The sequence below is a fragment of the Manduca sexta genome, chromosome 25 (assembly GCF_014839805.1).
Source record: "Manduca sexta isolate Smith_Timp_Sample1 chromosome 25, JHU_Msex_v1.0, whole genome shotgun sequence".
Lineage (NCBI taxonomy): Eukaryota > Metazoa > Arthropoda > Insecta > Lepidoptera > Sphingidae > Manduca > Manduca sexta.
In genome coordinates, this window is record NC_051139.1 from 15885280 (window position 1) to 15909977 (window position 24698).

The 24698-nt window shown below is 36.5% G+C and overlaps 1 protein-coding gene and 4 non-coding genes across 6 annotated transcripts; 4 read left to right on the forward strand and 1 right to left on the reverse strand.

The window, feature by feature from the left end:
- The first annotated feature begins 970 nt into the window (after positions 1 to 970).
- Positions 971 to 23731, forward strand: LOC115448627 (cholinesterase). 2 transcript variants are annotated; one of them, XM_030176118.2, is made up of 15 exons: positions 971 to 1703; positions 2645 to 2794; positions 3182 to 3319; positions 6182 to 6328; positions 10795 to 10951; positions 11891 to 12102; positions 13023 to 13193; positions 16074 to 16275; positions 17321 to 17508; positions 18205 to 18497; positions 18864 to 19059; positions 19688 to 19803; positions 20128 to 20163; positions 20590 to 20743; positions 20994 to 23731. In XM_030176118.2, the coding sequence occupies exons 1-15, from the start codon at positions 1410 to 1412 to the stop codon at positions 21189 to 21191; spliced, it is 2652 nt and encodes an 883-aa protein (XP_030031978.1). In that variant the 5' UTR covers positions 971 to 1409; the 3' UTR covers positions 21192 to 23731. The 2 variants fall into 2 exon arrangements, with proteins under 2 accessions (XP_030031978.1, XP_030031986.1); XM_030176126.2 differs by lacking the exon at positions 20128 to 20163.
- Trnaw-cca lies at positions 7944 to 8015 on the forward strand. Its single transcript has one exon. It is a non-coding gene; the product is annotated as a tRNA-Trp (tRNA).
- Positions 9221 to 9293, forward strand: Trnak-uuu. The gene has a single exon. It is a non-coding gene; the product is annotated as a tRNA-Lys (tRNA).
- Positions 10066 to 10138, reverse strand: Trnak-uuu. The gene has a single exon. It is a non-coding gene; the product is annotated as a tRNA-Lys (tRNA).
- On the forward strand, positions 15384 to 15545 carry LOC115449119. Its single transcript, XR_003939148.1, has one exon. It is a non-coding gene; the product is annotated as a U1 spliceosomal RNA (small nuclear RNA).
- Positions 23732 to 24698: the final 967 nt, after the last annotated feature.

Consider the following 24698-nt stretch of genomic DNA (forward strand, 5'->3'; position numbering starts at 1 on the left):
TAGAGACGCTGTGACATTTTGTGCTATGGCCATTTCAAATAAACAACGACTTAAGTATTACTTAAGTACCAATTGGTAATAACTTTTAGAGCATAAATTTGTTCCTGATTTCCGATTTATAACTAACTAAGTATATTATTGTTTAATGTCTTTGTGGCCTACATAAAAAATATACTTAACTAAGTATTTTGTGTAGTTTTGAATCTCTACCTACCTACTTATTTAATATTATTGTATTATTATTACACTTCATACCCATAATATGATGTATAGGTGAACTTATTTAAACCTACGGTAATCATGGTGTCCCAATTTAAATACCTAACACTTTTTTTTTATTTTTAGAAAATCGTTCCCTAGAGGATATTGCTCGGTTGTCGCTTCAGGCATTTAACGCAGTCTCATTATTTTTTTAAAGTGTTTTTAAAGGAAACCCACTACTAATAGTAAAATATTTTTACAAGTGATATTGCACATTAATAATACGGATATAGTGAATTGAATTATTAATGTTTCATTCTTTTAAATATTGTTATAGAAGAAGAAGGTCGATAGCTAAAATATGAGCCACTTAACTAGACCTTAAAAGTCAGTTTAAAAAAAAAAACACCTAAACCTCGTAGAGTAATCGTGTCCAAGGAAATAATGTTTATTTTAAACGGTCTAGTACTGAGGTCTAGTATTTTATAACATGCATGGTACTGGACGACACATTGTAGCGTTAGCTTCTTTGTATACAGTAGTGTGTAGTTTAGGTTGAAGATGGCGTTAAATACAAAGATTATTCTAAGTCGTATTTATAAGACGTTAGGTATACGAACAATAAAGTAACTGTTTACAGATAAAGTTACCGATATGTACTTGTACTAAAAACTAAATTTTTTTTTTTCAATAAAATAAATTTGTTATTGTTGGTGCTATGGTGAATGTCAGCTACAGTTTGACAGTAGTAAGTTGTATCAACAATGAAGTCAACGACCTGAAGTTGAAGTCAAACGCAAAGTTACGAAAGTTGAAAACAAACCGAATCAATGGGCGTTGCCATACTTTATTACGCTGATAAACGCTGATTAGAATCAGATAAGCAGACGAGAACAACATCAACTCGTGCTAAATAAAAATTAGGACTTTTATATAAACTGAAATGTATATTATCACTTCCAGTGCCTACATCGAAAAAAAAGTAATAAGTTTCGTACAAAGTTTTGAGCATTATTTTTAATTTAAAACATTGATAAAAAGTTTTTTTCAAGTGTATTTGTGGTCATTTAGGTATTATTTGGAGTGATTTAATTCATAAAATCGTCTGCAATTAACCTTAAACACTTCAACACAAAGTTTTAAAACTATGGTGAATCATCCGGAAACAATCGTAAACATTAATATATAGTGTACAAATTCGTGTGAAAATGATTAAAACAGTATTTATAACGTTTTTACTGTGCGCTAATGTGAAAAGCCAGTCAAATAAGGACTTGTATAACAACAATGGATACTATGATACTAACCAAGGGGCTCCAAAACAGTCTAGGCTACCCAATCCAGGAGATAGTGATTACAGGACTTACGTTTATAACAATAGAAGATATGGGACGGATCCCTCGCGCTATAACCCATACAATCCGAATATAAACCAGCCTGGGGGGTTTCCTTACAACCCAATACATACAAACCCTTTGGATGACCAATTCAAATTTAATACAGTAAGTATATCATATATTGCTTAATAAGTTAGTGATGATTCATGACTTAAAAACGTAACCTTTAGTGTAAGGTCCTGATTTTCATCTTTTTTTAAATTGCCATTTTTAGTTTGAGGCTTTGTTTATTTAGTTGACTCAAAGTTGAATGAAATAGATTAGCCTTTAAAGATTAATCATTTATCAAATGTTCAGTGTTGTAACTTAAGCAACTTCTTAAATATGTTTTCCAATTATAACAAATGACTTTTTTAATATAATTTTAACTTTTTGTTGTGGGAGACTACATGAAATTCTTTTCAAGATAAATATCACATTCTGCATTTTCGTGGGTAAAAGAAACTTGTATGCGAATTCAAAACTTAGTATCTCTGTATGCCAAATGTTGTCCAAATCTATTGATTTATGGGTTTAGTACTAAGAAAGAAAGTTGGATAGATAAATTTAAAGTTGATTAAATTAAATGTCATATTTTAATTAACAAAAATGCATTATATGTTAGGGATCTATATGAATCATACTCTACCAATTGTTTTAGATAATAAATGCTAGGTATTGTATTATAGGTTGGTTAAACAGTGGAACGTGTTAGGTACTAGTCTCTATATGAAAACATTTTTCTGGAATAATTATTTTCTTGGGATAAAACATAGCCTGTAGCACATAGGAGTAATGTGTTTTTCCTATTAGTGAAAGAATTTTCAAAATCAATTCAGTACTAGAGATTAGCCCGTACACTAACACACTTTTTATCATTATAAGTATGGATAAAAGATTTGTAATAATAATTTATGTTTAATGACTAACTCAAGTTTGATGAGTTTGTTGACTGTGGCATTAGTTTTAAAATGGATCCCAATATTTTTTATTTCAAAATTAGTACTTAAAAACAAAATATTGTATTGACATCTTCCATTCCATTTCAAATAGTATGTTTTCTTCAGAACCGAGACCCAAACAATCCATATGCCCTATTTCCCGGAGTGTTGGGTGGCTGGAGAGAAGATTTACAAGGCAGAGAGAGGCAGAACTCCAGGCAGCTCAAGCGAGACATATTTGTCACTACCAATTTTGGACAAGTTCAGGGTTTCAAAGTGAGAATATTTTTGGATCAATTCTTTTTTTATGTTAATACCATACCATAGTCACTCTTACACCTTTCTTCATAGAGGTAGAAGGAATTGCCGCTGGAAATCCTATTCTTCACCTGTAAAGATAGTATAAGTAGCAAGCTTATTGTCATATCAAACATCAATTGGCAATGGCAACTCAAATGTGTTTTAACTGAATCAGAAGACTCACATAAATTTTTCTTTCCTGACCTGGGAATCAATGTCAGAATTTCTTGGTTTATTATCTTGCATGCTGTCTTTATACCAATGTCATAAATATTCTGTGAAAACTGAATAGATCCGTGAAAATAGTACATCCAGACCATATAATTATTATTTAGTTTACACTCATATTCTTAATCTCGACAGGTATATCTGTATGATAACCCAGATCCTGACTCAGGATACCGTCCCTGGTTGTCCCCTGTGGAGAGAATCCAGGGAGAGGTGTCGGTATTCTTGGGCATACCATATGCTAGACCACCAGTTTTGGAGGGGAGATTTAAGGTAATGTGGTATTTATTTATCAATATTATTTGTTTTTATGAACCATATTATAAAAAGCGACTACTGCAAAACATTGAATAACTACTAAAAGTTGCTTATCAGTCAGGTGATAGTCGAAGGAGTCCATATTCTTCATTAGTTGACATAAAACACAGTCGTTACTGTTGGGTTTATAGTCTACTAGGGCCGAAGGGTCCATTTAACCCTATTCCTGCGGGCTTCCCGTTATATAGAATCTAATTATCATTAGAACTTTTTGCAGACTGCATTTCGGCACATGTACTTATATGTCGGGCTCCCTTTCGAAAATTTCACCTTGCACCACTGTAGTACATCAGTTACGCTCAACCTGAAGCCCGCAAAGATCTTGCAAGTGTCCTATCTGACTTGAAAAATTTACTAATGCTAAATTGAAGTCACATGGTACACTCGTTACAGCTCCGAGGGCCGCAAGCTGGGTATAGCTTATTTAGATTCCATGCAGGAATAACTCAAAATGATATCAAGGCAAAACGAAAGTATAGATAATTCTTAGCGCAGTAAGTGAACATTTCTCATTGGTAATGATCGTGATGCGCCTCGCGTGTTTCTATGCAATAATATTAAATTTGAATGGTATAAATAACGTATGATTTTGGTGAAGTTTTGGATCATTTAAAATACTTTCCATTTCGTAAATAAATTCCATGTCGAAAGTAGAATTGGTTTAAGGTTAATAGTATTGCTGGTTTTGTCGATTCACTGGCTACTGATTTAATGGAATTTTTTGCCGGCGTGTTTTGTATGTGATGTATTGATATGTATATAATTGATGTAATGGACGGATTATAAGGCAGGCCTAACATTCGTAAGTTTTATTTATGTAAGTTTTTTGCGAACAACTTACTTAGGTAAACTACTTCATGGACTCGCTGGCCACTAATTTCGTAGAACTTTTTGCCGGCTTGTTTTGTATGTAATTTATTGATATGTATATAATTGATGTAATGGACGGGTTATAAGGCAGGCCTAACATTCGTAAGTTTTATTTATGTAAGTTTTTTGCGAACAACTTACTTAGGTAAACTACTTCATGGACTCGCTGGCCACTAATTTCGTAGAACTTTTTGCCGGCTTGTTTTGTATGTAATTTATTGATATGTATATAATTGATGTAATGGACGGGTTATAAGGCAGGCCTAACATTCGTAAGTTTTATTTATGTAAGTTTTTGCGAACAACTTACTTAGGTAAACTACTTCATAGGTCCGTAACATTATCATACGTAAATTGTAACTCGTAAAAGTAAGTAAGTGCTTACTATTTTACTACAAAAAAATAAAATAAAAAATAGCTGGAAAAGTTGTTTACACGCAAATGGTTCGTAAGTAACCCACGTAAATAACTTTTCTATAAAAATTTACGAATGTAACTCTCACTAGGTTCTCTATCGATTATATCAAATACAGTAGAGTCGGGGATATTGCAATACCGCATAAGTTACAATAAAAGGTTAGTCTTATCAATTAAAAGTTTATTATAGTAAGTATTACTCTCAATAGGAATTTTTCGACACTTACGCGGTATTGGACTGTCCCCGAAAATAGAGCGAATTAAAAACAATATTTATATAATATGTTACATATTTTTTAAATGGTCACTGTTGAATATTCGCTAAAACTACGAACTTCGAAAAACAATGGTACCAACAGATTTTATAAAATCCGTTGGTACCATTGTATGTTATATTGTTTCACTTGCATCGGTTACAATGAAACCATTCCATTCATAACCGAGTTTTCGAATGTTATTTTAAATGGCATACAAGCGATTACAATCACGCACGTACAGAATTTATTGTTTTACGTTTTAATTCGAATAGACATAGATTTTATAGAGTGGATCCATGCTGTTTACTGACAGTCAAATGCAGAGAAATTATCATAAAAATTGTTTTTACATTTACTCGTCTAAAACCTCAATTAGACAGAGCAATTTTTCCACTCACACGCGCGATTTCTAAAAGGATTTTATAAAGTTGCCCCGTCTTAGCACAATGGCGAGCCAATTCTAACCCGCATTGAAAGCTTCGCTTTAAGAATCTTGCCGATAGAAACTTGCACAGACTAATGCAGGTTTTAAGGAAGTTTTTTTTATTTTATTTTATTACTGTGAATGACGAGACGAGCTTGCCGTAAGCCTGATGGTAAGCGATTGACCGCCCATAAACAGTAGAAACACCATCCAACACCTTGAAATACAAAGTATTGTTTGGTATTCCACTGCGCTCATCATCCTAAGACGTGAGATGTTAAGACTCATTATATCCAGTAGTTACACTGGCTAAAATGCCCTTTAAACCGGAATACAACAGTGACTACACACTCCTGCTTGGCAGCAGAAATAGACATTGCGGTAGTACCTAGCCAGGCGGGCTAGCCTAGTGCTTGTGGATATATCAAAATTGTAAAGCCGACCGGACAATGACTATACAAATATGTCTTCTCTATTACAGCAGGATTCTCATAACTTGTTATGCTTTAATTATTATAACCCTATAAGCCGGCTGTGGGCTGCGGTAACACCCACACTATGTCTCACACATACCGGATCTAATTAAATCTTGTTAGGTTTTTGTTGCGTCAACTTTGATCTATATATTATTGTCACTGTGTAATAAAACTAACATGACAATACTTACATAAAAAAACGCTAAAATACTCAAGATATTTTAAATATAGATTATAACCTATAATTAATAGTTTTACCGACCCATTCGTGCATTCCTATAAGGATCTATTTACTTGAAATTAATCAAATGAATATCCAAAGGTAGATAGACCCTCACCGTATACTTGTTTACGAGCTTCTGTATTTTTTCAGCCTCCCCGCCAACACCCAGGCTGGCAGCTGATCCAGGCGGTGGACTGGGGCCCCGCGTGTCCCCAACCAGTGCGGTTCACAGGCGCCACCAAAGGAATACGGGATATGGATGAAGATTGTCTGTATTTGAACATTTTCTCGCCTAATGTGAGTATTTTTATATATATTTTATAAGATATTCAAAAACAATAAGAAGGACTTTTGGGTAGTAAAATGGGTTTCAGAGAGAAGATTGTATACTATGTTCGATGCTGCACCAAGGTGCGTTTGGCTTTCGACTTTACATACGAATCCATTAAATAATCGTTGCCTTTATTGATGAAGGAAGCGATTAAAAATATTTGAGTTTTCTATTAAAATTTCTGTCATATGAAGTCTTGTCTACCAATACGTATAAGGCCTACAGACAAATTAGTAACACTTCATATTAACAGAGAAAGCTCTTAAGTACTCGTATCTTTGTACTATGCCTTTTGTCTCTCTTTTCTTCTTTGTATCGTTTTGCTGTTGGCTACAATAAAGAGTAATAAATTAATAAAAAAAGACAAATATGACTTTTTGTAAGAGGTTAATTTCAAAGTTGCACCCTGATGTCAATGACTCATCAATTAAGTCAGTCAAGATTCCGCCCAGCAACATCTGCCTACAACGTAAGCTTACACTAATTAAACCCAATGAACCACAGTTCAACAGGCGACCAAACATGCAAACGCACCGACGGTTACTGGCCAATTGCTAAATTGCAAGGAGTATCGGTAGAGAGTGAAATTGAATGCCAGAAGGTCTATAATGCATTGTAGCTAATGTAATTAGTAGGCATTATGAGTCATTAACATCATATGTCTCGCTATACTGCCAAATGTCGACATTGGGCCGTAAGACCGGTGAATCCAACATAACCGTTCCACTACCCCCAAGTGACGGTAGCGATAATGCCTTTTGTCTCCACGAAAAAATAAAATGTGTGACGAGCGTAATGCCACTCAGTTCTTGCAATGTAATGTGTGGTGCTATTATACCTATATATTTTAAAGTATTTATTACTGCTCTTTTTGGTCAATTGGTCAATGAAAGCGGCGATAGCCTAGTTGGTTGTGGAACGGACTCCCGAGACGAATGTCAGGTTCAGAATCCACACACTTGACTTTTCTAAAATCATGTGTGTATTCTTTGTGTATTATCGCTTGCTTTAATGGTGAAGGAAAACATCGTGAAGGGAAACCTGCATACCTTAGAATTCTCTACAAGACTTTTGAGGGTATGTGAAGTTTACGAATTCGTACTAGGCCAGCGTGGTGGACTAAGACCTAATCTCTCTCAGTAGAAGAGAAGGCCCGTGCCCAGCAGTGGGGCAGTATAAAATACAGGCCTGATATTATTATATTATCCTGTTTATACCTATATTGAATGCAAAGAAAATATTCTGATTTCTTTAGACTTACATGATTCGTCACGAATAAAAAATATGGATACATTGATAACTTTGAAGTGTGTATTCATAATAATTGAAACACCAGATAATTAAAATATTGTGACGAAACACGCGTGGTAGAGTGTTACTCCTGGGAGAATGTCTTATATAAAGTCTCAACATGCAGTCGATACGATATTTCTTTCACTTTTCTTTTTTTTTTTACATCATACGATTACTTGAAGTAACTTATTGTTACTCTGAATTTAATAACTAATTAATATTATAATTAGTTTTGTGTTCTAGACGTAAATTATAATCTAGTCGATATTTTTGGTAACAGACCACAAGGACTCCGTGGCGCAACGGTAGCGCGTCTGACTCCAGATCAGAAGGTTGCGTGTTCAAATCACGTCGGGGTCAAAACACAGGAGAGACAATAATTATACATAAATATTCTCTTTCTTTTTGTCAAAAATAAAAATCCAATGTTTTTTAATATATATGTAATATTGATATACTTTTTTAGACTATTTAAGTGTTTTAGTTCGACAGCGTTGATTGATTTCACGTTTCATATTATATTTTGACAAAACAAATTATAATCTGAAAACTTAGTAATAATTATTATTTTCCGCTTTTTTTATTCTTCGGGACACACAGCCTCACATCGCAAAAAAGGTAGAGCCCCTAAATTATTTATGACTCACTTGAACAATATAATTACAATGGACGCGACCAGTAGCATCTTTTCTTTCTGCCATTCAATAGCACATCTTTAAAAAACTGTTGTAGTGTGCGTAAAATAAACAAATATTTATGATTTCTCTATGTGTGCGTTTATAAACACAAAATAGTATTTGTGTTACACTTTCTATTCATTAGTTTTATTTTTCCAGGCAATGAGCACAATGCGCGTCCTTTCTATATTATGATCTTGGGGGACGCTATTATAATATAATATCAGCCCTGTATTATATACTGTCCCATTGCTGAGCACGGGCCTCCTCTACTACTGAATGGGATTAACCCTTAGTCAACCACACTGGCCTAGTGCGGATTGGTAAACTTCACACACCCTCAAAATTCCTATAAAGAACTTCTCAGGTGTGCAGGTTTCCTCACGATGTTTTCCTTCACCGTTAAAGCAATTAGTTAAGGATTATAGTAGGGCGCTATTAGTTTTGTGGTAAATTTTATGTAAGTATAAATAATGCAATTAACTTGGTTCATGTAACTTTATTGAAATACAGTACTGTAAACGTAATAGAACATTCACTAATTAAAATGATATGTGATTGAATCACTTTCGCGATATGTTTATTTTCTGAATAAGTAATCACTGGTGTTACTAGCCTTTTATGGCCCCGCTGTGCGTCTACAATTTTAGTTGTATAGCTTCTGTAAGTTGATATGGTGGATATTTATGAGCAGAGATGATCATTCAGTATAAGATCGCCCGCTTGCAAGATTATCTCCATCTGATCATAAAAAAACTAGTAGCACAATACATATTTTCTTAATTTTTAAGTTAATATTTTTGTGTACAAGCAAATTTCTAAGGAATATAAGTTTTAGGAAGTACTGTGTTTCATGATATAAACAGTATATTCGTAGTAGATTATATAGCCCGGATAGCTCAGTCGGTAGAGCATTGGACTTTTAATCCAAGGGTCCAGGGTTCAAGTCCCTGTTCGGGCGGCAATACTTTTTGGTTTATAATTTTTAAGTAATATTTTTCATATTTTTTACTTGTATATATATATATTTTTTATAATAGAAAGAATTATCAAATATTTGTTATGTTAATCAGTATCCGGGATGTTTATTCGAACTGAAATTCGTATCTAATATGTCGATTAAAGTTCCTAATAAATAATACAAAGTATAATCTTAGACTATTAGTGCATTACGGCTCTGCCAACCCACCAGGGGAGTATTGAATCTCGTAACTATTTACATTGATCGACAATATAATATGTCAGTCACGTAGAAAAATGGTTTCATTAATACGTACACGACCAATGACTTATTCATGCTAATTAGATGTTCTAATTTATGAAGGGCGTCTCTGATTATGCAAGTAGCCTGCTCTATTGATTTGAAATGTTACCATAATGCTCTTAATATCTTTAATAGATTGTGCATGCGGGTCCGACCGAGGGAAAAGTTAGGTTATATTACTCATGAGTAATGTAGCTTCCTATTAGAAAAAAAATATCAAAATCGGTTTAGTAGTTCTTGTGATTAGCGCGTTCAAACTTTTCAGTCTTATGTAATAGTATAATATATTAGTAATTCAATATAAATGTGAACACAACTTAATGTCAACAATTTGATACAGATTTTTTTATAAAAGAGTAACACGTGTTTATTAATGTCTGCACTGATTCTCTTGTTATTATGGTAGTTTAATAAATTATAATTTACATGAAAATTTATACGTATAAATTCAATTCCAAAATGTAAAGGCCGCCCGAACAGGGACTTGAACCCTGGACCCTTGGATTAAAAGTCCAATGCTCTACCGACTGAGCTATCCGGGCTATGAGTTGATTGTCAAAAATTTAAATACACTTTTAATGTTGTCTTACCAGAGTTAAGTTACTACGCCCGACGATCTATCTCAAGGATGAACCAATTAGGACAGTTTTTCGTGAAATTCTTATGAATGAGTTATGTTAATTGGTTTCTTATCGAAATGGGATTGAAGATTGAGATTTGGATCGTTTATTGACTGACCAGACCAGCCTTGTATTACATACTTGACATTTTAACATCGCATGTCTCAGGATGGCGAGCGCAGTGGTATACCAAACAATACATTTTAATTCAAGGTGTTGGATGGTGTTTCTACTGTTTATGGGCGGTCGTATCGCTTACCATCCAACAAACGTCAAGCTCGTCTAGTCATTTAAAGCAATAAAAAAGAAGTGTCTTGGGTTTTGAACCTGCGCACATCCATCTTGACATACCGTTCCATTCCCGACTAGGCTTTCCACTTATAAAGACTATGCCTTTATTATTTTCTAATTTTAATATCCGAGGGGGACGTATTACATATAAAACATCGGAACCTCGCACCCCAGTCTCACCCTATGTGAGACACAATTGTTACCTATCTTCGATTATATTATACCAATTTTGAATCATTTAGAAAAAATAATAAACAAATAAAAATTGTATCCATTGCTGTCCACAGACTGAGGCGGGCGCGACGGCACAGCTGTACCCGGTAATGGTGTACATCCACGGCGGTCAGTTCCAATCCGGGGCGTCGAACCTCTTCCCAGGACACATGCTCGCCGCCTTCTACAATGTCATCGTCGTCTCGTTCAACTACAGACTTGGGGCGCTCGGTGAGTTAAATTGTATTTGTTAGAAGATATAGAAAGAAAGAAAGAAAAAAAAAAATTATTGTTGGAACAAAGATAAAAAATTAAAAACACAAAATCCTACATAATATAAACAATTATTGCACCAACTATGGGTCATTGTTCATCAGCTATACTGCAATACCACCTATGTAATACTACAGCGATGGTTTTCAATAAGATGCCCATGTTATTTGACAGACATCAAATCAGTGTACAGTAGTAGTAAATTATAATAAAAAAAAGTGAAAACATGTCCAAGCACATGCTGGAGTGGTCAGAGAGACCATTTGTATTTTACAGAATTATCAGGGAAACGAGAAATATGGGGTAAATGACCGCTGCAAATTATAAGCTATAATTTCAAAAGTCATGGATGTGCTGACGGCTTTGAAGGAATAGAATCGATGAGGAAAGGGTTGGATTATTCGGGTCTCATTTACCTACCAAAAAGTTAGTTAGGGTTACCACATATCTCGTTCACCAAACGATATGCACCTTCAAGTTGACTTTACGTCAGGGTTTCGAGGAATATTGCTAATATCTCGGTAGAAATGGTCCCTTCGCGTTGGCTTGGCTCTACCGCTCAAAACAGAAGCCCCAGTTGTATGTTCGGATTGAATATATCGCTGTCGTGAGTGCAAGATGGTGCACGTGTACCCCCCTGTACCTAACAAATGACAAAAAAAAAATCACTGTATGATAATGGGAAATATCGACCACAGAGGTTTTGTTATGGTTGGGGCATTTTTATTTAAAAAAAAATATATTATGTAGTACCTACTTACAGTGTAGATGCACCTTCTTAAAAGGACTATTGACAGCGCCCATGATCGCTGTGGTGTTAAAAATTATTTGTCATATAACACATAAATACCATAATCCCATCAACAAAAAATTATCATGATTCTTTCACATTTCCAGGCTTCCTGTCAACCGCGGACGAGAACTCGCCCGGCAACTACGGCATCCTGGACCAGGCGATGGCCCTCCGCTGGGTGTACGACAACATCCGACCGTTCAACGGCGACCGCGGCGCCATCACGCTGTTCGGCCCCGGCGCAGGCGCAGCGTCCGCGGGCTTGCTGGCCCTGGCGCCGCAGACACGGCACATGGTGGCCAGGGTCATTGCGCAGGTACATAAATATTTATACATATAAATAAATACACACACAACTCACGCATTTTATCCCCGAAGGGGTATGCAGAGGCGCAACCATGGCACCCACTTTTCGCCAAGTGTGTTCCGTCCCATTATGTGATAGGGGGCGAGCCTATCGCCATATCGCGCACAAATTCCAGACCCCGGGCTGATACTGAGCAGAAAAACCCAAATATCACTTTGCTCGACCCAGGATTCGAACCCAGGACCTCAGAGCGCTGCCGTACCGCGCATGCAGTACAACTACGCCATCGAGGCAGTCATACAAATAAATATAAGAAAAAAATGATAATCAACCATTTTTTTATGATTAAATTTACTAATGATCGATTTATCTCTGCGAATTGATCACGGATATGAACAAATCTGAATAAAGCTTGTTATCTTCGTAAGGGGAAGGTAAAGGCGAAACTGGTGGACCCACTTTACGCCATGTGTATTCCGTCCCAAGATATGATAGAGGGCGCGCCTATCGCCATAACGGGCACAAATTCCAGACACCGGGCTGATATTGAATAGAAAATTGAATATCACTTTGTCCGATCCGGGAATCGAACCTAAACCTCAGCATGGCAGTCGTACTGTAGTACAATGCGACCGAGTCAATCAATGCACTTATTTTCAACTTTTTATAAATTGATTGTTTATACAAGCCCTCCATTATATACTGCCCACTGCAGAGCTCTACCAATGAAAGGGTCTTAAGCCAATTTAACGTTAAACTTATCCAAATACCTTTAGTAATGTAAACCGGTAAAAGTCTGATTTCGGTCGAGGGACGCAAACGACTCATCCTTCAACCTTTCGTTTCGATTTTACCATTAAAACCCAATTTAATCATATTCCTATGAGGTTTTAAAAAAACTTAAAAATAGGTATGTTTCCTACTTCCAGAGCGGTTCAGCACTAGCCGATTGGGCAATGATCGAAGATAAATTCAGGGTGCAGAACACGTCGCTGGTGTTCGGGAGGCTGCTGGGCTGTCCCATCGACTCCTCGTGGAAGCTGGTCAACTGCTTGCGGCAGGGCAGGAGCTTCTACGAACTCGGAAATGCTGAGTTTCAGGTACAAACTAGTCCATCTCAGTTTATTGTGGTACAAACTAGTCCATCTCAGTTTATTGTGGTACAAACTAGTCCATCTCAGTTTATTGTGGTACAAACCAGTCCATCTCAGTTTATTGTGGTACAAACTAGTCCATCTCAGTTTATTGTGGTACAAACTAGTCCATCTCAGTTTATTGTGGTACAAACCAGTCCACCTCAGTTTATTGTGGTACAACCTAGTCCATCTCAGTTTATTGTGGTACAAACTAGTCCATCTCAGTTTATTGTGGTACAAACCAGTCCATCTCAGTTTATTGTGGTACAAACCAGTCCATCTCAGTTTATTGTGGTACAAACCAGTCCATCTCAGTTTATTGTGGTACAAACTAGTCCATCTCAGTTTATTGTGGTACAAACCAGTCCATCTCAGTTTATTGTGGTACAAACCAGTCCATCTCAGTTTATTGTGGTACAAACTAGTCTATCTCAGTTTACGGTGTTCGGTGTGAGTGCCGCATTAAAATATGATCCAGAAAAACTCATGAATGAATTAACTCAGTGGTGTAGCGTGGACTAATATAGAGGTGAGCGAAGTCGCATCAGCGAGGCCTCTTTTCTTTAGTTCCCTAGATCTAACCAATAAATTAATCTTACCAAACATGCTTTGACACGACATACTTATTTATAGGAAGCTACATGATTTCTAAATGAAGAAAAATAATTGTGCGGTGGTTGAATATTGAAAAGCATAAAGATTTGAAAAATCGTGGCCGTGGGTGGAACCACTTAGCCCACGCCTTGCTATGCCACACACTTTATTCTACAATGTATATAGCAATGTGAATAAACTTATATTTAAAAAAAATGCGTTCAACAATAGACGGTCTTGTCCATAAAAAAGAGATCTCTTCCAGACAATCCGAACTTATGGTTAGACTAAATATAACGAGCTGAAGTAGAGGTAGTATATTGAAGGTAGAAAAAAAATAGAAATAAATAATTACAGTAAAAAAAATATTGTAATATAAACTAAATATATCATAGTTATAAATACGAATTTAAGTTATACATACAAATTAATTACCGATTCTATTTAATACATTAAGGTAAGAGTTTGTTTGTACGCGCTTTTCTCAGAAACTGCTAAACCCATTTTGTTTTTTTTACTTATAGGAAAGCTATGTGATTTCTAAGTGCTGTAGGCAAATTTTTATTCCGGGAAAAAATTTATCGGGGAAAACCTTTTTCACGCGAGCGGAGCCGCAGGCAAAACTATAATTAATAATATAATATAGAGTCTATATGAATAAAATGAAGTATAAAAATAACACAGTTTAAATAGGTTACTATTTAATATTACGTAGAAACTGAAGAGAAAAAGTAATTACAATTTTATATATTTATTTAATTTTTATTTTAAAAAGGGATTTTTAAGTTATTTAAATTATTAATATCTATGGACTGACAATTAACTAAAATATTTCATGTCATAAAATTGTGTTTTCGAAAGGGAATACTTATGCAATAGTAATATTCATTGTTTAGTACTTTTTATTATGATATCATACAGGGTGTTAAAAGAAAACGGTGTCAATAATATCTTTACATAGAGTGGAAGATTTGTTGGTGCAATTAAGAAAAAAATAATATGTTTTTATCATTTTGAATACCGCCCATTAAATCTTAATAATATTCATATTGGAAATTTTGTATGGATACTTATTTATTCAAAATATACATTTGAATGGCTAGGTATGTCAACAATAAATTGATAATTGGAAATTTTGTATGGATATTATCAATTTATTGTTGACATAAATAGCCATTCAAATGTATATTTTGAATAAATCCTAGAATATTAGGTAAAATATATTTTAAAACTAATTAGAAATTCAGTCTGTCAGAAACTATGGCGCTATTACCTATTTACTTGATAAGTTTTTAAATGAGACACTTTATAATCATTTAATTAGGTTTATTGTTGATACCTTAATTATCAAACACTCTGTATAATGTGTTGTGTTAAGCAACGGAATAAATTATCTCATTTCCACCGACCTATAGGAAACTTCTACCATACATTAAGTACCAACGCCACATTTCGTTCGACACCGCTAGATGGCGCTGTACAGTTTCATACTGTAACGTACATCGCGATGTCAAGATTCTCCGCGGAAACATGACTACGCTAGCGGAACGTAGTGAAATCATACTTACCTGGCGTAGGGGACACCGTGATCAAGAAGGCGGTTCCCCCAGGGCGAGGCCTGTCCATTGCACTGCGGACGGGTTGACCCTTGCGATTACCCCTAATGTGGGTAACTCGGACGCGTAATTTTTGGTAGTGGGGACTGCGTACGCGCCGTCCCCCTTATTCCCGAATAAAAAACAAGTTGAAATTTGCACTCACGTATATTCTAGACGATATGCATGTTGTAATATATATTAAGTCTTAATCTCTAAGGAAATTTTTCCAACGGTCTTACCTTTCGGTGATGACTGATGTTGAGATGAGACAATAACATATAGGTATATATAAAACATAAATATATTATGTAAAATTAATATATTATAATATCGCTGGCTTACTTTTTACAAGGTTCTAATCTTATGTTAATTTCTATTGACATAAAAAAAATAGTTTTTGAAATTTTCATGTTGCGAAAAATTTTAAAAGACAATAATTCATGGTTCCCCCTTATGTATTTTACAGGATTATCGGAATTTAGTGAAAAACACAGAATCATGTTATATAATTATGTATAATTAAAATTGTGTTTAAAAATATACATAGAAACCTTGTAGTAGTGAACCACCATGTTTATATACTTGTTAACTAAGGTGTTCGGTCATATTACTTAACAATGTAAATTTCCAATCCATTATAAATCTATTCCAGCCTCAAGTAGGGTTCATTCCATGGGGTCCCGTCCTGGAGAACAACTTCACGTTCCCCGGCGACAACTGGTACGAGGGCTGGCGGGAGCGCGACTGGCACTTCCTGTCGCGCGCGCCGGAGGAGCTCGTGCGCGCGCGCCAGTACAACCCGGCGCTGCGGTACATGACCGGCGTCACCACGCAGGAGGCCGCTTATTACTTGTGTGAGTGGTCCGGGCATAGAACATCTCAAGGATCTTCAATAATAATAATAATATCAGCCCTGTATTATATACTTGCCCACTGCTGAGCAGGGCCTCCTCTACTACTGAGAGGGATTAGGCCTTAGTCCACCACGCTGGCCTAGTGCGGATTGGTAGACTTCACACACCTTCGAAATTCCTATAGGGAACTTCTCAGATGTGCAGGTTTCCTCACGATGTTTTCCTTCACCGTTAAAGCGAACGATAAATTCACAAAGAACACATGATTATTTAGAAAAGTCAGAGGTGTGTGCCCTTGGGATTTGAACCTGCGGACATTCGTCTCGACAGTCCGTTCCACACCCAACTAGGCTATCGCCGTTTCAGGATATTAGGTCTTTTTATTTTTAACTTCTTCACTTTATACTATTTGTGACTTCATATTATTTGTGTGAGTGGTTAGGATTTAAAACATCTCTTGTAGGACATTAGGTCATTTATTTATTAACCGACTTAAAAAAAGGAAGTGCTAAATTCGATGTGTTTTTTTTTATTCCAAAATTGATAGCTAGTATGTACCTGTTATGTTAAACATTTTTTTTATTTTTCTTAGTTTTTTAGGGAGTTTAATTTTTGTCATAAATTTTCTATACTGGTGTGGTAAATTTACCCCACTGCACCTGGTGGTAAGTGAAATGTGATCTAAATAGTGAGATGATTATTCCTCGCCAGTCGACACATTTATGCCGGTATGTGAAACCGAATGCACAGGTTAATCTCGGACCGTGACACACGTTAGGCTGTGTATTTATAGACAGAACAAGTGACAAGGATATTTGGTTAGCGATAATTGGTCACAGTATCATTAAATGTGCATATGTAGGATGGATTATCCTTGATGCTATGTGTGATTGTAAGTAATCCTACCAATTAATAAGTTTATAAAAATATTCGCCTTTTAAAAGTGCAACGCATAAAGCTGATGAATTCGACCATTCACAAGTCTTTGCTCAGTTGATATTTTATAACCGACATTCCGACAATTAAATCATCTTCCAATTCCCAGTCAACAACGAGTCCCTGGCGCCGAACTTCGAGATCACCGAATCGTGGTTCAACCAGAAGGTGAACGAGCTCGTGCTGAGGTACAACTACACTCTCAACCCTCGCGGCGTGTTCGAGGCGGTCCGCTACATGTACACCTACCACCCGCAACCGCACAACACCACCGCCATCCGCGACCAGTACGTGCATGTGAGTAGGGGGCGATACCAGCCCTTCATTATACTTCCCACAGGAATACAGTAGGACGCCTAGTGCGGATTGACTTCATATACCTTCGAAATTCTTAAATGGAATTTTCGAGGTATGCAGGTTTCCTCATGATGTTTTCCTTCACCGTTAGAGCAAGCGATAATTCACAAATTAAATAGACATAACTAGAAAAGTCTGGTTGGGCCCTTAAAAAAGCCTAAAGGCCCTTAAAAGGTTTTGAACCTGCGGACAATCGTCTCGGCAGTCATACATTACTCTATACTGTCGTTTACTGAAGCAGTGCGTATTAATTGAGTTGCATGCGCATGCGCACCACACGACTTTCAATATAAAGGAGAGGTTGTAGTATGGGGAGAATCAAGTCGACAAGACGTTATAGACTGGTGAAGCCGTAAATGGATTTACTCGAATAAAAAAAAACATGGGCGATTGTGTGCATTTTAGAGTTTAAAGGTATGTCCATCGTCACGCAGTCTGCCAATCCAGATACCACTTGTTGGGACTTGTAAGAAAGAAGAGTAGCGAAGTAGTGTGAATTCCTTCACTGTAAATTCCTGCGATAATTGACACATAGATCTATGCTCTTAAATTGAACTCTAAACGGTAGCATTACATTCCGTTTTCACTTGGCGATCGATGGATATCAATAATTGCAACTAAAATTTCCTATTACAGCTCCTCTCAGACTTCCTATACCGAGCACCGACAGACAAGCTAGTCAAACTCCTCCTAGAGCAACACGTGCCGGTCTACATGTACGTGCTGAACACAACCGTGGAGACCCTCCGCTGGCCAGAATGGCGCCAGTACCCTCACGATACTGAGCATCTGTTCCTCACTGGAGCGCCGTTCATGGACCAGGAGTTCTTCCCGCGGAGGCTGCGGGTTGATCGGCAGGCGTGGACCAATAATGACAGGAACATGAGCCATTTCTTTATGAGGACGTATTCGGATTTTGCGAGGTTTGGGTGAGTACGTGGAAAGTGAATTACAATTTTTTTTTTGTTACTTTAAATGACGAGATGAGCTTGACGTTCGCCTGATGGTAAGTGATAAGACCGCCCATAAGCAGCAGAAACACCACCGAACATCTTAAATTACGAAGTATTGTTTGGTATTACACTGCACTCGCCATCCTGAGACATGAGATGTTAAGTCTCATTAGGCCCAGTAGTTACATTAGGTATAATGTGCTTCAAACCGGAACACAACACAACATTTATTGTAGCTGAAGGAAACCTTAGCACTTAACTTAATACGTGTCAGCCTGATTTTGTCAAGTCTTATGATGCTCAATAATTATATGATTACTAATACTTACATAACTTTACCAGTAACCCGACCCGTTCCCGCGTGCTGGGCATCCACTTCGAGCTGGCTGAGGAGGGGCAGCTGAGGTACCTGAACCTCAACACCACCTTCAACTCCAGCATACAGCTCAACTACAGGCAGACAGAGCTCGCCTTCTGGACCGTGTACCTGCCAACTGTTATAGGGAGGATGTTGCCTACCTACCCGCCTATTACTGAGGTCAGTTGGGAATGTTGCAATTGTGGCATAGTAATCACATGTTAGCAGAAAGTTGGGTTTAAAAAGCAACCCATATACTGACTGTAACATAAGTGGAAAATATTTTGCAGGTTGACAAGCAATCGAATTTATAAATAAATAAATATGGTATAATAATGCTTGTATAGCTTTATTGAAAAAGGTAAACAAAGCTTTAGTAAGTGTACCGGTATTTGATAAATATTTGCGTATCTTCATGTTTTCTTTAATAGGAAGCATCCCTTTTGTTATGGCGAGTGCGAAATGTTTTCAACATAATCCGCAAAATTTTGTTCCGGATCGAAGGACCACAAAAATCTGTTGCCATTACACTTCTACAGACGTCATCCGTGAGGTCTAATTAGTGTCACTTCTAGTTGATTTTTCTATGACCCAACACTACTCCAGACTAATCGCCCCAGTGTCATTATTATCAGCCTTTGGAAGTCGACTGCTGTAAGTAACTCTCTGTAGGCCAATCTGTTAGAAACAGCCCGGATCCAGCGTGTTCTTGCGACCTTTACCAGGTCGTCTGTCTACTAGTAGGTGGACTTCCAACCGTCCAATGCCGGACTGACCCATGCTGATATATTTTTAATATTCTTTCCAGTATTGGTGGGAGCCTAAACAGCCGTTGCAGATCGCCTTCTGGTCTGTTTCCAGCGCCTGCCTACTTCTCATAGTGCTGCTAGTTGTATGCTGTATGCTCTGGAGAAATGCCAAGCGGTAACATTATGTTTTAATTTAATAAATAATAACTAACTTGACTAATATTTGAAGTGTCTGTAGATTAATATACTAATAATAATTATTTTTGAAAGTATTTTTTCAGTAAGTAAGCTTTTTGAGTGGACTGGATTGATAAAAGTGTCAATTTCAGTTTTATCGAGTAATAAAGATGTCAAAACTTATTCGGCTGCTTTTGAGTGGTATTCTAACAGCCAATTATGCTTAGCCAAAGTTTTAACATTATAGAATATGATTAAAGTGCCAACAATGCCGTGTGAACGTGTTTATTTTTAATTTGACTATATGTCTAATTTTCAACAGGGCTGCGCCACCGAAATGGAAAATGGTGCCTGTAGTGTAGGTGACCCGGCTAACTATATCACGCTTGTGTGCCGCATCTGTGTTGTGCTTATATAGTAGTGTAGATATTAGTGGATGTGTTGGTAGTTTAAAGCTTGTTGCAGCATGCTTGATGTTTGTGTGTGTTTGTATATTCTTTGTGTTATAATTTTAAGTAAGTGGATGAGGAAAGGTCCCAATTTGAAAATATTGTAGTGATGTTTATTGTCTCACAAATATTTAGATCACATATATTTGAATTTCTCTTAGTTTTTTTTGTCTCTTTAAGTTTTTAAAATTCTATTATGCTTTTTTAATCGCAATATTTTTATCTACTTGCCATGTTAATTAATTCAAATATTGTATATTTTTTTTCCAATCGTTATTCGAAAGCACATTGAAAATCGCTCAATACATCGAAGCTATATTAACGCATATTTGCAGAGAGAACGATCGATACTACAACGATGACATCTTCATGGTGCCCGAGGTTGAAGAGAGCGGCATAGACAATACCAACCGATCCAGAGACAACATCTACGAGTACAGAGACGTGCCCGTGAAACGGCCACAGACTCCGCAAACCATCACTAGATCTGTAAGTATCTTCTAGGAGAACGGCGCTTTAAATCGCGTGATATTCGGAGTGTGAGCGGGAGTGTGTCGCGTGACGTCACGGCAGGTGCGAAACATACACCGACGCATACGCACGCGCTCGCTGCACGCTCTGTCTCCGCGCCCGCGCCTTAATAATTTACCCTCATTCTTTTGACAGTTCCTCATTCATAGGATCTAAATTTATTCCTTCATATCTAAGATAATATGTAATTAGTGAATATGTCGTGCAGATAAGCGAGCCGCAGACGATGCAGTCGTCGCGTCCGTCGTCGCAGGCGTCGAGCGGCTCGGCGCTGTCGCTGCGCCACGTGTCGCCGGACCCGCGCCACGTGTCGCCGGACCCGCGCCCCGCCCCGCGCCAGCCGCAGCAGCCCCGCCCCGCCTCGCGCACGCGCGTCGTGGCCGGCGTGCCGCAGACCACCGTGTGAACACCTAGTATTGTAAGCCACGGGACACAACTACACCTCGGGTCAGCCACTTCCTCTCAACACGGTTGAGGAAGCTGATGGATGGCACATATCGTTTTTTATATCTTCAATATCAATCATTTAATATTATGTTGGAAAACTTATCATCAAATTATCTTATGCTGCCTGGAAGGGTTGTGCACTCGTAAGGGAATAAAAAAAATTATGTTGCTATTAAATAGAATATAATTAGAGCTGCTATAAACTATATGTAACTTTTCTTTTATTAGGTTTTTATCGTCTTAGTAGGCAAACGAGCAACCGGTTCGCCTGTAGGTAAGCATCATCCGTCGCCCAAAGACTAAAGCAATGTTAGAGACACAGCCGAGTCGTTGCCTACTAGGAACCGTATAAAACAAGTATAAACCTGTCTTTTATGATAAAAGCGCATTGCTATATCTGAATCCCAGGCAACTTGAGTGTTATTTTTTCTAAACGAATATTTTTTAAATCATGTTATATCGACGTATCTATATTAAAAAGTAGGTAAGCATTTACTTACAATTTGTTTTCGTACCCTGTATATGATATACAAAGCTTAATTTTATCGATTTTTACGGATTTTTTTTTTAACAAAACGATTACTCTAGTTTACATGATCGAGTTAACGATTGTTTTTATTTTATTTTTTATATTACAAATCTAGATAAAAACGACCGTAGTTATAGTCGAATGCACGCTTAGTTAATGAATAAGTAGATTTAACGACAAATGACAAATATGTGCCTCACGCGATAGTATTTACAAAATATAGAATAACAGTAGATTTAGCACGTTTTATAATGGTGAGAACGGACCTTAGTATAAAACAAATTATTATAGTAATTGTACAGTTGTCATTAAGATGTAGACTGAGTAATAGCTGCTGGTAGAATATATTATATCCGCTCGAATAGCGACCACCTTACACAAGGTGTTAAAACCCATAGTGGCCCACGTAAGTGTCGCGTTCCGGGATCAGCCTGTGTATATCCGGTTTCAACAAGCCGGCATAATTGTGTCGACTGCTGAGGGGTAATCATCTCTCGTCAGTCGACTTATTATTTGACCCCCTCCACTTACCATCAGGTGCTGTGGAGTCACTATTCCGTGCACGCATAATAAAGTTTTTCTAGTTGAAAATGTTTTTTTGAACATGGCATCTATTGAATTTATATTTCAAGTATTATTTTTCTATTTCATGTTTTATTGTACCCTTAGCCTAGTGGCTTATGTGAGCTGAAGACCGGGTAGTCTTTCGTTTGAATCCCGAGTCGGACATTTTAATTTTTATAGCACGTTTTAGGGACATTTTAAGGTTGTATAGTTTTGACTACATAATTATGATTTTTTAGAAATGGCAATTAATATAATGATTTCTTATGTTTACGCGAATGTAAGACATTGTAATAATACTTTTCAATATTTTTATTATTATAAATTTCTCCCGACGTTTCGATGGCTGTTAGTGGTATTACTGTCTACTAGCTAACCATGGAATTATGTACTGCATACTACCTCTATGGGTTGACAAATAAAATATAATAGTGTTCGCTTTGTCTGTTAGTTGAGGGATTTCCTTGTAGAGGGATTTCCTCTAACCGCCATTTTCAATAACAGATCCCGATAGCTTTTTTATATCTATCTTAAAAATCGATTAACCAGAACTGATGAAAATAAGACTACAAGTTATGAAACGATAAATACAATTAATTGTAAGCAAAATAATAAAATACAATCAACAATCAGTGACTATTGCTAGTAAAGCAAAGGAAGAGAGCTGAGACAAGTGACTGGACATAAACAAATCAATATATCATAGGTGCCAATTCGCTGTTCCAAGTAGGCGCGCCTTATTCATTTACGTCCTTATTTTCAAGAAGAAAAAAAGCTTTTTTTTATTAAGGATTTCGAGTGCTTAAAGCACTTACCCGAAAGTCCGATGTGTTGGTATAAGCCGGCCCTGCCAGGCTAAAAGACGGATAGTCAGGCGCAAAAAAAAGCGTTTTTTGACATGCCTACAAACGAGTTATTTTGATTGGTTCATGTTCGGAACCGGATTGAAGATTGAGATTGAGATCGTTTATTGAAAACGGCTTTAAATGGAAAGCTTTATCATTTCTGGTAAATCTTATAATGAACGTCTAAACAAATTAGTTTTAGTTTAACATTGATGCCAACGAATGTTTAGCTTAAAATATTTTTGACAATTTATTTTTGTTAAGAATACTTATTATACTGGTCAATAATATTTTTAAAAATGTAGTTTTAAGTTATTTTTACTGTAAAATATTTGTTTAATTAAAATTTAAAGTTTTGTAAATCAAATGCAAAATTCTGTTGACCAGTATAATTTCTAGGAACAAAAAGTAGTTATTTGTTACCTTTAAGGTTATGTGTTAGTTTTAAATATAAATGTTTGTGATCGTCTGTCCGTCCATTAGTGCAATGTGCCTGCAATTTTTTAGATATATTTATTATGAAGACACGCTGTGTTCCAAAATAAATGTTTGATTATTGTATGTGCAAGTTTTATTTCAACTATTTAATTAATATTATAACTGGTGATAGGCCTCTCATATGGGAGAGTCCGCCTGGGTAGGTACCACCGCAATGTCTATTTTTGCCGCCAAGCAGCTGTGTGTAGTCACTCTTGTGTTCCGGTTTGAAGGACATTGTAACCAGTGTAACTACTAGACATAATAAGACTTAAGATCTCATGTCTCAGAATGGCGAGTGCAGTGGAATACCAAACACGAGTAATTCAAGGTGTGGGATGTGTTTCTGGTGTTTATGGGCGGTCGTATCGCTTACTATCCAGGCGAACGGGAAGCTCGTCTCGTCATTCAAAGCTATCAAAAAAATAAAAAATAATATCCGATTTACCTATAATACCATGATCATAAAATAATTTTAAAATACTGGTGTTTTGTAACTCATATATTGATTAAAAATAATAAAAATTCTACTAGGTTGTGAATTTCCATTGAATGCGTAGGTTTGATAACTCAGACACCAAGTCGAAGCAAACAGAGGATGGATTGCGTATCATCAAATATATTTTCAGAAAATGTCCATCGCGTCGGGCTGTACCGTCTGATATTTTTTTGGCTGTCAAATCTGCTAACGTCGTACTCAGTGGTGTATTAACTATTTTATTTATTTATTTACAATTACAAACTACAGACTAAACCATGTAAACTTTATGTTTAAATTTAAAATCGAAATAATCTGAAGTCCAATTACATCTTTTTATTTCTTAGATACAGTTACGAATTACCGCAAACCAACGTAATTTTTTATTTAAAATTTCAATAATCTTAAGTCCTGTTACAACTTTTGAAATCTTACCACTTATCCAATCTTGTAGATAAGTGATGAGTGCGAAGTTTACTTCGCATAACTGATAATTCTCTTCCATTAGAAAATAATTTACAAGGCTTTTATTCATGAATAACATATTAATCCTTAGCCTGTATATGTTAATTA